This window comes from Stenella coeruleoalba (genome assembly GCF_951394435.1).
Source record: "Stenella coeruleoalba genome assembly, chromosome: 1".
Taxonomy (NCBI): Eukaryota; Metazoa; Chordata; class Mammalia; order Artiodactyla; family Delphinidae; genus Stenella; species Stenella coeruleoalba.
In genome coordinates, this window is record NC_137169.1 from 82824261 (window position 1) to 82840888 (window position 16628).

At 45.1% G+C, this 16628-nt stretch overlaps 1 protein-coding gene across 1 annotated transcript; it reads right to left on the minus strand.

The window, feature by feature from the left end:
• Window positions 1-3018: 3018 nt before the first annotated feature.
• F3 (coagulation factor III, tissue factor) lies at window positions 3019-14126 on the minus strand. The gene is made up of 6 exons (XM_079924991.1): window positions 13602-14126; window positions 12407-12518; window positions 8327-8517; window positions 6357-6535; window positions 5351-5510; window positions 3019-4016 (listed from the first exon to the last, which is right to left on the minus strand). Exons 1-6 carry the CDS (start codon window positions 13699-13701, stop codon window positions 3880-3882), a joined length of 879 nt encoding a protein of 292 aa, XP_079781117.1. The 5' UTR covers window positions 13702-14126; the 3' UTR covers window positions 3019-3879.
• Window positions 14127-16628: the final 2502 nt, after the last annotated feature.

The window sequence follows — 16628 nt, forward strand, 5'->3', positions numbered from 1 at the left end:
TTTTCGTTTCTCCCAGAGAAAGTGTTGCCTTTCAGCTGTTAATTATTCATGCTCTGTCTAATGAATACATAATCATGGAATTTAGGCTAAAAGAGATTGAAGAGCTTTCAACCAATTAGCTCACTTGACAAAAGAGAAAACAGGCTCCCCAATTTTGCTGAAGTTCTCTTGAAAGAGTTTCGGTACGTTGCAACAGAAAAAATCCTAACAGACCCATATATGACAGACCTTCCAGTGCAGCTAAAGACAGAGGATCTTGTCTATGCTCTCTGTATTCTTAATTTGATTTTGGCTTCACAGCAAGCTGCTTTCTGACCTCTCCCAGGACTAGGAATGCCCCATTTGTGTCTAGAGCTACTTGTAGTCTCTCATTGCAGTAGATTATAGATTAAGCCAGTGGTTCTGAAACTTTACTGGGCATTAGAATCACTTGAAGGGCTTCTTGTTAAAATGCAGATTTCTAATTCAGTAAGTCTGAGGTCAGGGTTGTGAATTTGAATTTCTAACAAGCTCTCAGGTGATGCTAATTCTTATTCCATCACCTGAGATGCAGGACCACACTTTGAGAACCATCAGATTAAGCTAACATTGGGGCTACATGTTTCTTCATTATGTTCATCAAGAAAGAGAGCATCCCAACATTCCCACAAAGAGCGCTGAGATTCACCCTTCCTAGACCAAGTTAGGGCATGTGATTACCCCTAAACCAGTTTCTGCAGTCATGAGGAAGGAATGTGCTGAATGGCAAAGCCAGAATCACCTCTGTCTGCAGTTGAAAAGCAGGGCTGTGGGAAAGAAGAACTAGAGTCCACTATAAGTGTGTGGTATGAATGAAAGTCACCTTGTAACCGTCACAAAGCTTCTCAGGCAACCACCGAAGAAAAATAACACGTGCTAAATACACGTGTCTTAGAACAGGTCAAAACTGCATTTGGTAATGAGTTTATTTACTATTTGATAGAATTGTTCCTTTGTTTGAGACAAGTCCTTAGGTTATTGGCTCTCAGCTGTAACTAAGGTAAAATGTCTTTGGATTTCACAAGTATTAGTCTCTTATATGTAAGTCAAACTTGGTTAATAATTTAAGATGGTAAAAATCTGTCTTCAAAGCATGAACGTTTAGTTTACTAACAGTTAGCTTTATGGGATACTTTTAAAGACCAGGATAAATAGTGAAGTATAATTTGGCCCACTGGAGGGCAGTAGTTTCTGGATACCAGCCAACAATTTAGAGTATGGTTTTCTGCTCCAGTGCTAATTACGATGTTGATTTGAGCAGCAGCTCTTTAGTCTCAGCGATAAGGGCGGGGGTGGAAACCTGAGTCGTGGTTAAAATGTGCAATATTGAAGCTTCCCGATCATTGCAGTGCAGCCTCGTTTGGATCTGTAATGAATTCCTTCCCTGTGAACAGCCAGACACCTCATTACTACCCAGACCTGCTTTCACTCTGCCAGTACTTTCTTTAGTGGGACCATTCAAGTTCCTTAGATTATGAGGCCATGGAATTGCATAATGCTGTACTTATTCCTAGCCGAGAATAGAGCAGCCTGATGGAACCACCCAGTCAGATACCCTCTCTGGGAGCTTGTTCTACCCCCATGCACTAAGCTCTTTGTCCTGGATAGCCCCATGTGAGCAGGAATTCAAGATAACAGCCAAAGCATACTTCTTTGGGGACATGCTCCCATGCCAACCTCTCTTTTGTTGACTCTGCTGCAAATGCACGCCCTTTCTCTGGCTTGAATGCCACTCCAGCATTGACACAGACTGGCAAACAACCCATCAGAACCAGCCAATAAACCAACCACTGGTCTGTTTCCCTTAATTTCTCCAAAATATATTTTTTTCAGGCTGCCATCTTTCTGAGGACCTGAAAGGTTGTTTGGCCCCATTCTTTCTAAAAATATGGTGTTATACCTAACATTTCATGTTTAGATTTTTATTGACAATGCTTTGAACTCTTTGGAGCAAAGGAACAAAATGCACTTAATTCATGAACAGCTGGACAGTGAGCTGAGTCTTGGCTTTCAGTGCTTACTAAGTGTCTCCTTGGCGGGACCATGTCCAAGCGGGGGTGGCCTCTGGAAGCCTTTCTCAGGCCGCACTGGCCCAGCCTTCCGCAACAGGAGGCAAACACGGCTGGGCTCAACCAGGTGCCAGGAGGCTCATTTTCATCTCTACTTAGAATCCTCTTTCAGTGCAGTTGTGGGATCAAGACTGTTCTGCTAGATTTTATTTGCATTTGAATGGAGAACTCACTATTTCTACATTCTAGACGAAGTGAAGTAGTTCGACTCAGCCATGTCTAAGAGCCCACTGGCACGGTCACCCTCAAGGAGCAGCAGACGGTGACCCCATCCTGTCCACAAAGAGCTCTCAACCTAGTTTGCTTCTAATAACTCTAGAAACTCCACTTCTCTCTCTCCTTATCTTACATTGTCCTTTTATCAAATTTTCTTTCAATAATCTGAAGAATTTTTCTTCTGTTCTCCTCTCCAACCCTCATCTGCAACTCAAACTGATGCCCATGGGAAGGTCTCTCTCCCGCTAAGCCTGCAGTAGATGGTATAAAATCCTCCCTTCCCTGGAAACCATACACCCCTGCCTGTTGCTGTGTGACTCGTGGTGCCTCCCGGCAGGCAGAGTGTTATCAGGCTTGGTCATATGTCTTGCTTAGGCCAGTGGCATGTGACCAGAAGTGACACTGAGCCACTCTGGAGCGGAAGTTTTAGGAGGAGGCTTAAACCTTGAAGACATGGCTGCCCGTTCTACTAGTTTTTTGCTTTTCCCTCTGCCCTGATCCAAATAGGGGCGTCACCTTTGGTTTTGGTCCTAGAATGAGAAGACATTAAGAAGAGCTGTAGTCAATCCACAGCCACCAAACTGTAAGTGTAAAGTAAAGATACCATTGTCATAAGCCACTGAGAATTCCAGGGTCATTTGTTACTGCAGCAGAGCCAACTAATACAAAGGCCAAACCATAAATAATAACTAAATAAGATAAATAAGATATAATAAATAGTCACAATTCCCAGTTACCTTTATTTATATAAAAGTATATTAAATAAATAATCTCAATATATACAAACAATATTACCTCTATAAATAGAAAATCCCCATATATAAAACCTTTTTTCAAATTATAAATATGTACAATGTTGACCATAAAGTGTGAAGTACCTTAAATCTTAAACTCTATGTAATTGGTTGGTATAGTAGTCTTATAAAAATACAGCTATCTGTCAAGTGTTTCATCAACAGCATTTAAGTCAGTTAAAGTGCTAAACTGTAATGCATGTTACGAATGTGCCCCCAATACAAGTCTTCTGCTTTTAACACATTCATATAAATGTTGTTTGCTAATTGTTTCGAACCTCCAAAAGTACTCAAAAAAAAAAAAACCCTAAACAAACACCATATTACAAAAGGACAGACATACGTTAGAAAGTCCACCCAGTTTCCATTTTACTCTCCCACATGGTTTGAAGTCGGCCTCTCAAAAGTTCTCCAAAAATCCACCCAGGACTTTTTAGGGCATTTGTTCATTTGTTTTTCCTTAGATGATCTGGCTTCAACTTGAGTGTAGAAAATATACAGTCTAGAGCATGATATGTGCAAAAGGTGCTGCAGCATTAAAATAGAAATTTAAAAAACCTGGAATTGGTTGTACCGCTCATTACGTCCCAAAGTGTCTAATGCTGATGTTGAAACCAGAATGCTAATCGTGAGAACAGGTCAGATAAGAGCTTTCTTTGAGCCCAAGGGTCTCTAAGCTCCAAACACTCATTTGTGTTTCCATGTATTCTACTGCCTTAAATGTTCTTGGTCACAGTGCAACACGAGTTCTGCAGAGTTGGCAGATCCAAGAGCAGGATCTTTCATGCAACATTGAGGGGCAAGCTCTCCTTCCCACTTCGCTCTGCTCTCGCCTTCCTGCACTTATACAGAGACACAGACAGGACGATGATGAAGATGATGACCACAAGCATCACTGCTACAACGATGAAGGGCATTTCTGAAAAATAAAAGGTACCAAGTCAACTCAGAGAGAGAGAGCTTGAATCCCATTTATCAGTGGGCAGAACTGAAGGCATAACCCCAAATTACACCATCCTGTTTTTGCGTAACTTGAAATTTGTTTCCTGCGCTCTTTCCACCACAACCCATTTCGATTAGGAAAGAATCTGTCAAACCCTAGATGTTTGCGGGCAATTGACAATGGTGAAAACGATTTAATAAACTGGATAATGCTCACAGTCTAGAAAGATGCATGAAGACGGAAGCAAGAACGGCTGTTAGAAACAAGTGGCTGAAAATGATGCTGAGTTTGGTGGCAACGATTATAGAAGCTGAACTCTCAGTGCAAAGAGAGATGCAGAGCACTACCAAAATTCAAGTAAAGAAGAGATGATAACTGGTTGGGGCAATAAGAAGGCTTCCTGGTGGAGGTGGCATTTGAAATCATTCTCAAAGGACCCAATTCAGCAGATAGATAAGAGGCAGGGGAAGCAGCGATCTAGGTGTGCATGAAGTCAGAGAGCAGCGGAACTCAAGCTGGCTTTAGGAGGATGGACCTGAGGGCTGTGGGTATGAGGGCCCAGACGGTGCAGAACCAGAGGGAAAGAGAGCCCTTTCCTTCTGTCAGTGTCAATAAACAGGAGGGAATTTTAAGTGTTTTTAAAAGGCTTAAATTACATCTTAACAAGGCACTAGGTCATTATTGCTATCCTTTGACTTTTTGTTCCCAAAAGTACTCAGAGCACTACCCGCTCAAGCCTGGTGAGAGATTCCTGGGCTCTCACCCTCATGCACGTGTCTGAGCCTCCATGGCATCTCCAGATAAGATCCACTCCTCACTTGGTGTCAGGGCCCTGGTGTGGCACATAATGTACACACACACGTGCCGGCCAGGGACACACACATGCACGTGGTATACCTGATAGACTCAGTCCCTTCCCTTCGTGGGTTAAAACCTTGTGGCAACAGCCCACAGTAGGTGCTCATAAATGTGCATCAGGTGCTGCTGCACCTGGTCCTGAAGCTCCCCCCAAGCTCCCCAAATCAGAATTTAAGTATGAAGAAATGCTCAGAGAAATCTGCATTTGATGCTAAATCCTAAACATGCACCATGGGCCCAGGGCTCAGCAGAGAGCTTAGCGCATGGTACGTGCTCAGAAAAACACTTGCTAATACGAGGGAACAACATAGAAACATCTCTAAATGCCTAAAATTATGAGTACCCCCAAAACCACAAAAAACCAAGGCAGTTTTCCCCTGAAGAAAGTACATCCTCGTCCTGGAAGGCACCCCTCCCTCCCTCCCAGATGGATCAGGGGTAGAGCCACTCACCCGTGGACAGAACTTTCTCTTGGCTGGTACACTCGATGGGACTTTCTGGACTCTTCTGGTTAGCTCCTCGTGATGGAATCACTGCTTGAACATTGAAACAGTAGTTTTCTCCTTCATCCACATCAATCAGAAACTCATTAGTGTTCGTCGTGGCCTTTTTCTGTTAAAAGATAGAGTCCTTTATTCATCTGGGCTCCGGGAATTCTGCCCCCTTTATTAAGTCACTGTGGTAGTTGAAGCCTACATGGACACATCTGACATAAAGGACTGGAAGTGAGTTGGCTCATCAAGTTCCCCCGATAACTGCTAAGGATGTTTTTTTCCCAAGGATGAAGATATCCAGTTTGGGCACATCCAACCCAGTTTTTAGCCCCTTTAGAAGATATCTGGGGCTTCCCTGGTGGCGCAGTGGTTGAGAATCTGCCTGCCAATGCAGGGGACATGGGTTCGAGCCCTGGTCCGGGAAGATCCCACATGCCGCGGAGCAACTAGGCCCGTGAGCCACAACTACTGAGTCTGCACGTCTGGAGCCTGTGCTCTGCAACAAGAGAGGCCACGATAGCGAGAGGCCCACGCACCGTGATGAAGAGTGGCCCCCCTCGCCACAACTAGAGAAAGCCCACGCACAGAAAAGAAGACCCAACACAGCCAGAAATTAATTAATTAATTTAAAAAGTCTGCAGTAAAGGAAAATAGGAATGAAGTATTAATTGTTGAATGGAAGACAAATCTTGTCTCTGGGATCCTCCGTAGAGGAAGAAATGAGGAAGCTGGTGGGAACCTTGGAGATGACTGGTCCAGCCCCCTGGCTGAGGAACCTGAGTATCCGAGAAGGCCCTGAGCAAGGCAGCTGGAAGTCACAGGTAAAACCAGGACAGCGGCCCCTCCCACTCCGCCACCCTGTCCTCTCAACCACCCGCTCTGGTATTTGAGTTGGAAAAGAAGTAGGCTGTAAAATCAAGGATCTACAATTTAAAACGAGTCATAAAAACAAAAGAACGCTCACCTTTCCTGTACTTGAAGCTCTCCAATAATAAAGTATATAATTCAAGTCCTTGCCAAAAACGTCGCGGAGGCTTAGGAATGTGCCGCTCACTCTGACTAAGGTACGTGCATCTTGTACCGTCACATTCAGTTCTGTCCCAGCTTGTTCAAAACTCCGAATTGTTGGCTGTCCAAGGTTTGCTAAAACACAGAAAATGAGCTTTGTTGGAATCAAAGAATTCTAGACAACGTAGAATGCCATTAATCACGGTTAATAACAACTTGGTCATCCCTCATGAAACAGCTCATAGAACCAACTCCCTAGCCCCAGAGCTGGGCCCCGAGACGTTCTACAGCAGTGCTGTCCAGCGGAAATGTAGTGGGAGCCACAGATGTCACCTTAAGTTTCCTTGGAGTCACATTAGAAAACGTAAAAAGGAACAGGTGAAGTTAATCTTAATAATATATTTCTTTTAACCCCATATGGCTAGAATATTATCATTTTAACATTTAATCAGTATAAAAACTTTTGGAGATCTTTCTCAAAATCCAGCATGTATTCTACACTTAGGGCATTAGCCATATCTCAGGTGCTCAGCAGCCACATGTGGTTAACCAACTGCATAAGGTTCCAGATCTTACATACAATAAAGTAGAGGCTGTGGGAAAGCCCAAGAAATGTCTGTCTTTGGTACCTCAAGGAACCAGTTTTAACCACCAGGTCTCTTTGATGGCTCAATTATCTCATGTGCTTTGGTTGAAGGACAGTAAAACAAATCCCAATAACTTAACAGGAACTATGTGCAAGTATGTGTGTGTGTGAGCACATAAATAAATAAATAAACTATTTCCCCTCTTGCACCGAAAAAGGATTTGCAGTGGCTGACAAAAAACTCAAGAACTATAAAAAGGAATCATGAGGATGCTGCCAGTGGAGGGAGAATAAATGTCAATGACCCTGCAGGCGGCTGTGGGTAGGGTTGCTACTCTAGCTAAGTGCTGGGAGAGGCACACAGGTAGAAGCACTAGGGGAGTTTGAAGACGGGCTCTGGCACACGGGGGCTCAAGCCAGGCAGCCAGATTCACCTGGGGTGAGGCTGGGCCTATTTCCACCCTCAAAGTAGGTGCTAAGGGGAAAGGCGGCTGCCTGTCCCTCTGGCCCCTTCTCTCCATCCCTGCTTTGAGAAACTCCCCTCTGGGTGTCAGAAGGGTAAATATAAAAGCACCAATAACACAACACTTTCATTCCAAGTCTTCCTGCTAGAGCAGCTGATTTCACTCTTCTCAATGTGCTACATGTGTTTATTTAAAATACCTAGTTCAGAACCATAGCCGTGACAAAAAATTTACGTCTCCTACTTGGCAGGAATCCTCTGCTCTCCCTTAGTAGACGCTCAAGTCAGTTTCCTGGGCCAAAGGCTGGGGAGAAAAGCATTCTGCGTTTTCAAGACCAGCATGAAGGAAGCAGGATGGGAGCTGGCCCGGCAAGTGGCAGCACATCACAGGACTCAGATCATGGTCAAGCGATTAGAAAGGTCAGCAAGCCCGATGATGAGATTGGAGGGAGACGGAACTCTCCCCTTGGACTCGTGACCATCTGTGAAAAACCCTCAACTGGGACTTCTGAAAATTCAGAAGTGAGGTATATAGACTCTCCTAAATATATATGGGGAAATACTGGAACCCCAGGCTTGGTGAATTTCCTACTCCCTGCCCCTCATCCAGCCAGTTACTGGTAGGGTCTGGGGACAGACTGGTTGAGAAACCTACTTGATGACATTGTTATCAACTCCAAAGTTCACGTTCCGTGAACCTCCTGCCACATCCGGAATGAGCGAAGAGGCCTGTGGCACTTACCAGTGTCTGAGAAAGAAGACGTGTTTATGGATAAATATTTTCTTACGTCATGGCTCCTAAGGGTCACAAGCTCACAAGAATATTCAGAAGTTTTTAAAACAAGAATGAACGGTTACTACAAACCGAGCTACTTACTCTCTAAGTAAGGTGTGAACTCCGGGGAGTTGGTAAACGGAGGCTCCCCAGTAGAACTGATGGCATCCAATGGGTAGGAAAAGACCCGGGCCAAGTATGTCTCTTTGACGTTTTTCACGATCTCATCGGTGACGTCACACTCTGTGTCTGTTGTGTAGAAGCATTTGTTTTTCCAATTTCCTAATCTAGAGCTGAAGGAAGAGAAATGGAACATTATGATTTGCAACCAACAAGACAAACTGGTTTCTGGCTGGGGTGCCTTGTTACGATAGCAGCTTCCCACAAGCGATCCCGAGGAGGCGTTTGGTACGCTGAGCACTTCAGATGAGTTTGAATCCTCACAGCAACCTGCGGGTGGCTCTGTAATTGTCTCTGTTCTTACAGGTAAGGCAATGGAGGCAAAGGGAGACTGGGTGACCAGCTCCACGTCACACAGCTGGATTTTGAGCCAGACAGCAATTGACTACTGGGTCTGTGCTCTGAACCGTTCTGTTAAATATCTTCCTTAAAATGTAGATGATTTGTCATGACTATGTGGGATAAAGGGCAATTTTCCATCAAGACCCAATTATTTATTACAGTCCACTTATTATATTCTGTGTACCACATTCTATGTTCTATGTAATATATTCTATCTTATTACATTCTATTGTGACCATTCTTGGTGTGGTTATTTAACAGTTATTGAATCTACTATAAGCCAGGCACTGTACTGGACCCTCAGCCATGTTACTTTGTTTGGTGTAATCCTTCCAAGAAGGTATTGGATCTTCCTCACATATGAGGACCCTGAAGCACAGAGCTGCTAGGTAACTTGTACAAGGTCTCACAGCTTATGCGGTGAGAGCTGGGTCTGTTCCTCTCATTATACGACATGCCCCCCTCACTTTCACAAGATGTGCTGTCAAAAACTATAGAGCAACAATACAGGTGGTTATCTGTCAAAGTCTGAGACTAAGAGACAGATCTGACGAAAGACAGAGCTTTCTTTTGTAAGATGTCATTGAAGAGGAAATGATTTAAAGTACTGCCAAAAATGAAAGTATCCTGAAATGATATAAAGAGCTTCTAAAAATGAAATTATTCTACAGAACCAAGACAATTCCTAGACAAATGTCACTGCAGCTGGATCCACACACATCTGTCCCACATAAGTTGACAGCTACCCGGACCTTCCCCATCATCAACCACTAGCGTTCCCTACCCTTCATTCAAGGCCACGTTCCAACCCCACCTTCTGCAGGAATCTCCAGATCTCCTTGCTCAGAATTGATCTTTCCCTTCCCCATCCCCCAGCACTGACATCTCATTAAAGCACTTAAGGTGAGGGTGGTACCAGGGCTCCACACCCTTGCGCTCCCCCATCACGCAGTGGGGCTTTAGGGCTTGCACATGGCCAGGCCTTGCTGGATATTAGATGGTTTACATTTCCAGGTTGAACCGGGGGAAAACAAGCTGCCATATGGATTCAGTTGTCTAAATCCAGGCATGAGAACCACAAATAAGTATTTTTTTAAAAGTCTGAACTAAGTAATCGGGCTAAGAGGGTGTGAGTAAACACACTCTTGGTCCTTAAATTCACAAATAAAGATTGATACAGAAATATCAGTTTACATACTCTTAGATTTCTCTAATTTTCTGTGATAAAAGTAGAGATGCAGTCTTAATTCCAGAATGACCAGAATGCATTCTTTTAAATTACATCATTTCTATTTTAAAAAGTGAATGAGAACCTGATGATTCTTCTCCACTGCTATGGCAAACAAATGGTTCAGATAACAAGAGCAGCACTGCTGGGTGCTGAGGCTATACTCTGTCTGAGAGATAGCATTTGGTTCCTTCCAGCTCACAGTAGCAACCACAGTCCTCTGACAAAATTTAGCACAAGCAACTAAATCATCAAAAGTAATAAAGCCATGAAGTGCTGTGAACAGGTTAGGAAGGGGCAATTCTGCAGTTCATTTCCTCTGAATGCTATGATCAGCATGAACAATATAAACGCCTCCAAGGTTCCTCTGGGTATTGCAAAATCTCCTGATTTGGAAATAATAAAAGTTCCGCCTGAACTTCTAAGAAATCCCAACAGAATCCAGACTCACCAATTAAGAAGCAAGTTGATTTCTACAAGCTTGGGGAGTTCTGGTTTAGAATTCAGAACGTTTCATGGAATCAATACTACAAGGGATGGTCGGTGCTAAGGCTTGAGCCAGTAACACTTTGCAACCACCGGTGAACATTTCCAAAGGGGAAAAAGGCAGTTGGCGCTCCAAGGAGGGGCTTCAGACACAGCAGCGGCACCCTGTGTTTGAGGACTGGCTGGTGGTGAGGTGGGTGGGTCAGGAGGAGCAGCAGGTTAAGACGCTTTCTCTAGGGAAAGAAACCGGGAGGGAGGAAGGCGCACTGAGGAGACCAGTGGGAATGACTTTCTTTCCTCCTCCCGGCTTTGGAGCCCCACATCAGACCCGAGGGAGACCCACTGAGGGGTGGTGGTGCGCGTCGCTGGGTAGACCGTGGTACCGGACCCTGCTGGGCGAGCCCCATCAGCGCAGTCATGAATAAGTCCCTCACCTTCCCAGGGCCAGTTTCCTCTTCTATAAAATGATTGCTACGGTCCCTTCACCCAGGAATCCCATTTACCCGTGGGCTGGTCGCCGAAGAGTGCGGGTCTCCGGCAGGGGCGAGGGACTGCTCACACGTCCTCCAGCACAGGTGTGGAGACGGCCGGTGCGGCGGGAACCACCCCCAGCCCGGGTCCGCGGGCGCCCTCAAGAGGCAGCTCTGCACTAGGATGTTTGCACAAGGGGACTGCGTCCACTTACGTAACAACAGCCTTGCAAAGTCTAAGAACTTTGAGTTGACAAAGGTTTATGTTTCAAAAGCTGGTAACTCAGAAATATGTTTCCTCGTGTTCACCAAACTTAATATATTTCGGAGGTAAGCATTCCTCCTAAAATCTTATTTTCACTACCCAGAAGGAAAGCATCTACTAAGGTAAACTTCAGCTCTGTATCAGTGGAATTACTAACTCTCAACCAGTAGAATCTGATTTGACAAGTTTGACCATAATAGTAATTATTACCTCGAGTTATGAAATTCCTTTAAATCTTTCTATGTATCTATACAAGCTTGCATGCACACACAAATTCTCTTCCGTGTTGCCTTGGCAATGGTTGTCATGAAGTTGATTTTGGAAAAACAAACAAACAAACAAAAAACCACCTAAATTTAAGCCCCACTCCATACTTAGCAGCTGCATTCCAAATGCTACAAAAGGCTTGGCACAAGCTAAACAAAATGGCAAAGCACCTTTAATTTTAGCCAGCGATACTTTTGTGCCTTTTACAAGCAGTGTTAATTTCCACAGCTGCTCTCCTCTACTTAATAAGAGCTCTACCAAGCTTCCTAGAACATTTCAGAAACCAAAAACTTGCTAAGAATATGGTGACAGCCATCAAAAAGAGGACATTGAGACTGAATATGCTGAATTAGGGGCTCTTGGGGACAGCTGCCAATCAGGGATGGGGACGGATGAGCAGAGCAGCCCTGACAGCTCAGGGTGCAGACAGAGGAGTATTCCGTTCCCGCTCAGTGAGTCATGAATTTGACCCCCTCCAAGATCATGTATGCAACTGAATTTTGAATCATGAATCCAAAGATTAATGAATCAAACACTGTTTAAAGGCAATGTATACATCCAAACTCCTCCCCACCTCTTCTCTAACATGTTAAATCCCGCTAGCAGTCTAGACAGCACGGAAAAAGAGCTGTGTACTTAGATGAAATGAATTATCAGCGATCAGTGCCACCGTGGCTTGCTCAAGAAGGTTCTCCTATCCATAGCTTATACTCCACTTACAAATTTCCCCATCATCTCCAAAAACAATTAAAACGTTCTATCAGTTTAAGGTCTGGAAATGTTGCAGGCTTGACAGAGTATGGCTCTGGCCAGCAAATTATGATGAATGCCCTCTTCTTTGTTATCCGTTAAATAATCTCATCCATCAGTCAGCTTTAAAGACATTTATATTCAGCACAGGAAACAGCAAAAATCTGATTTTTCTTTTTTGGTACCTGGCTTACCTTATCTGAACAGTGTAGACATGATTGATGGGTTTGGGTCCCCACTCCAAAATGGTCTTGAAGTTAGTTGACTTCCAAGTTAAATTATATGCTACTACTACATCTGTAGTGCCTTTAAACAACAGAGAAACAGCTATTAATGTTTACATGAACTTCTCAGCACACGATTTCATGTTGATGGTATAAAACAGCTTCCCACTCCCCAACACCATCATAAACCTCACATTAATATTTTTCCAACCACAAAAGCTTTAACTGAATTATAAGAAAAAATCTGCAATTTTTTCCTAAACCCAGAATTTCCTCATGGCAAGATTGACCAGGTAATCTGAGGAAACACACAAGGATCTTGAAACCTTTGTTTGAAATTATTCATGGGGGAAGCCCTGTGATAATGACCTGGAAGCACAGCCCAGGAGCCATCAGTGGCCCAGGGTGTCCACGGCCCAACTCGGGAAGGGCAGGACTCCAGGTTCAACTTAGCAGGGAAAGCCGGCTAGGAAGGGTTTTCCATAAATTACGTTAAAGGACAAAGCCCACATGTGTAAGAAGAGTTAGGACTGCATCCAATAAAAAACCCAAACCTTGACTTTTTTCATTTGTATCTAAAATGTCTCTATACTGAAACTTCCACAGACAACAATGCAGCCGTTAAGCCTGTTAACACCGTCGGATGTATTCGGTTAGGATGCCTCATTGTTAAGGTCTGCCTGGCCAGTTCTCAGCAGATCAGCCTCTGCCCTGCCCGCACACAGAACAGGCTTACAGGGCATGCACAATGTGGTGCCTGCTCCAGTCCAAGCGACATTTTGCAGGGACTGCCTCTAACGCAATCTAAAACACAGACGATCAAGATAAGACCGAGAGCCGCTTTTTATTATGGAAAGTGCATATATAATGAAGGATAACATTCAAACATTGCACGCCGACCCGTGCAGGTGAGAAGCCACGTCCCACCACCTTCAAGGTGTCGGCTCCCTGGGAAGCTCTTTTCCTAAACTTCAAGCGAGAGCCCCGAACGCACTTAGGCAACGCTGGACGCCACGAGCAAGCATCTCTAGCAGAAGGGGCGGCGGGTCCCGGGCGGGTGGCACCTCAGGGCGGCAGGGCGAGCCTGCTGCCAGCCAGGACTGTCCTCCCTCTTCCCGGTGGCGGGCCCCAGGGCTCGGGGGTGGGGGGGGAGGGTGCCACTCACCTGTGGCTCCGGCCACCCGGACCAGGACCCAGCCGAATAGGAGCGCCCGAGCGACGGCGGCCTCGTAGCAGGGTACCCGGGGCCCGGTGGGGGTCGCCATGTTCACGAGCTGACGGCGAGGTCGGGAGGATTCCTTGCGCCCCGGAGGCTGGGGAGGAGGGGAGGCTGCTGAGGTTGGACTGGAGGCGCCTGGGGCTGCGGGATGGAGCAGGAGGGGCGCGAGGAACCCCGAATCTGTGGGAGCCCGTGCCCGGCGCGCTTTAAAAAGCCCCTCGCACGCCCGCGCCTCCGCAGGCCCTACGGCCGCCCCCGCCCCTCCTCCCGACTCCCCGCCCCCAGCCAGGCTCCAGCAGCCTCCCTGGGCTGCTTCTGGCGAATCCACACCCCGGCCCCGCCTCCTCCCAGTAGGAAACTCCGAAACCCTACAGGGGCTGATTCACCCGTGATTCAATCGGCCGTCAAGCGCGAGTGTCCTTCGGCCACTGGCGGCTCCAGGTGCTGAGGGGAACCAGAGTCCCAGCCGCCCAGACCCCCTGACTCCCAGCTCTGGCCCTCAGGCCAGCGACCCAGATGTCCGCCTGAATGGGCGGCAGGTCTGTTGGGAAGGAAAAGGTGGCGGTTGGAAGGAGTTCGAGGTGGAGGAGAGGGAACCCTCCCTTCCATTTGGCGATACAGTGTCCCCGCCAGCGGGAGCGCAGTACTTACCGAGTTTAATAGAAAGTACTGGCTCCGGGCTCCTCTCCGGCCCCCAGGGCATTTCCCGGGCGCTTTGCGCGCGTCAGGCTGAGCCTTGGAATCTGCAGCCAAGTAACAGCGTGACGAGGAGCAGAGCCCTCTCCTAGCTTTGATTTCGGCTTTCGCCCCGAAGGCAATGATACCTGGCTCGCCTACCTCCCCGGGCCCTTAGCCTGGGTGCATCCTATGAGATGGTGCCAATGCAGGTGCTTCTACGGGTCCGAAGTTCAGTCAGCTCAGGCACAACCCAGCCCACCTCGGGTTAGTGACCGAGGAAGAACTGCCCCAAATCTAGCACTTTGCCTCTGGGAGAATTCCAAGGTGACATCTGCCGCCGTCGAAGAAGACGTTTGCGGGACTGAGCTCTGCTCAAGTATAAAGAAACCAAAAATGAAATTTAAAAATATAGTCAGACTTAAGCTTTGGTTTTTCTGAATTTTCTGGCTTCCTCTTCTGGGCTTTGCTGTAAAGTTGTCAGTCAGGAGAATGTTAACTCTTATTCTACTGAGCGGCTCTGTAGGCGTTCTTGTCAAAGTATTGCCGTCATTTTTTACTGTACTCTGTAGTTCCCTCCTCGACAGACTGGAGAGTTTTTAGGAGAGTGGAGTCTGTTTTCTCTCTCTTTCTCTGCCAGTTTTTTTCTAGGGAAATTAGCCTCGCACTTTAGTGCACACTCTATACACATTTCCATATAGCCTGCTGAGCCATAGCATTACACTTATTTTAAAAGAAATGAAACTTTGCAAAATTAAATTTTCCCCCTTTCCTTGAACTGAAATAGCACATCCAGGTTTAGCTCTTGTAGTCCTTCCTTCCTGGAGGCTGAAAGCTGCACTTGCTGGTTTCCTCTTTGAGTTCTCCTCCAACTCTAAAACAAAATTTATATTTGCAAAACTAAGCCATGCAATCCTCCTTTTTGCAGTCTCTGGCCGGAGTCATTTTTCCTAACGGATCTTTAGCCCCACATGGGTTGTGATTCTTTGTGCTCTGGAGTTGAAGGTAGCTGGGAGAAAATGTTACCCTTCAATCAAGTGCCTTACAAGACCCAAGGAATTGTTGCTCTGTCTGCAGAGTAATTGATTGTATGTGGAGCCACTGACTGTCCTGAAATCATAAAGGGCTTTAAACAATCAGCATTGTTTAAATTGTCAAGATCAGCAGTTTGATAAGAAAAATATGTTTAACATTATATTGTGATACCAAAGGTGCCATAAATGTTGACAAAGTAGAAGAATATTTATTTTGCATATTCACTAAAGTTATCGGGCAGGAAAGAGAAGAATTTGTCGGGTGTTAGCATAGGTTTTTGAGTGAATATAGAATGACATTCTTTAAGATATGAAAAATGCACAATAGCCAGGACATGGAAGCGACCTGAGTGTCCATCGACAGATGAATGGATAAAGAAGATGTGACACATACATACAATGGAATATTACTCAGCCATAAATAGAAACGAAATTGAGTTATTTGCAGTGAGGTGGGTGGACCTAGATAGAGACTGTCATACAGAGTGAAGTAAGTCAGAAAGAGAAAAACAAATACTGTATGCTAACACATATATATGGAATCTAAAAAAAAATTTTAAATGGTTCTGAAGAACCTAGGGGCAGGACAGGAATAAAGACGCAGACTAGAGAATGGACTTGAGGACACGGGGAGGGGGAAGGGTAAGCTGGGACGAAGTGAGAGAGTGGCATGGACATATATACACTACCAAACGTAAAATAGATAGCTAGTGGGAAGCGGCCGCATAGCACAGGGACATCAGCTCATGCTTTGTGTCCACCTAGAGGGGTGGGATAGGGAGGGTGGGAGGGAGATGCAAGAGGGAGGAGAAATGGGGATAAATGTATATGTATAGCTGATTCATTTTGTTATACAGCAGAAACGAACACACTATCGTAAAGCAATTATATTCCAATAAAGATGTTAAAAATAAATAAATAAAAAATAAATTTAAAAAAAGAGTTAAATGTAGACAAGTCTAAAACACATGTACAATATAGGAGTTAGGAATACCTTTTTAATTAAAACTGCAAACCCCAAAGCTATGCAAGAATGTGAAGGCATATTTGAATATGTGAAAATTAAAGTTTTTGTGTGTACAAAAAACTCCACAAATAAAGTCAATTATCAAAGGTAAAAAAAAAATAAAAGATTTGAAAAATGCTAAAAAAGAATGACCACTTTCAAGAAGAGGAAGAAAACTGGCTATGGTAAGTAACATTTCATAGTAAAGTTTTTTTCCTGGTTGATCAGACCGTGGCCAAATGCTTTCTAGTGCTGCTC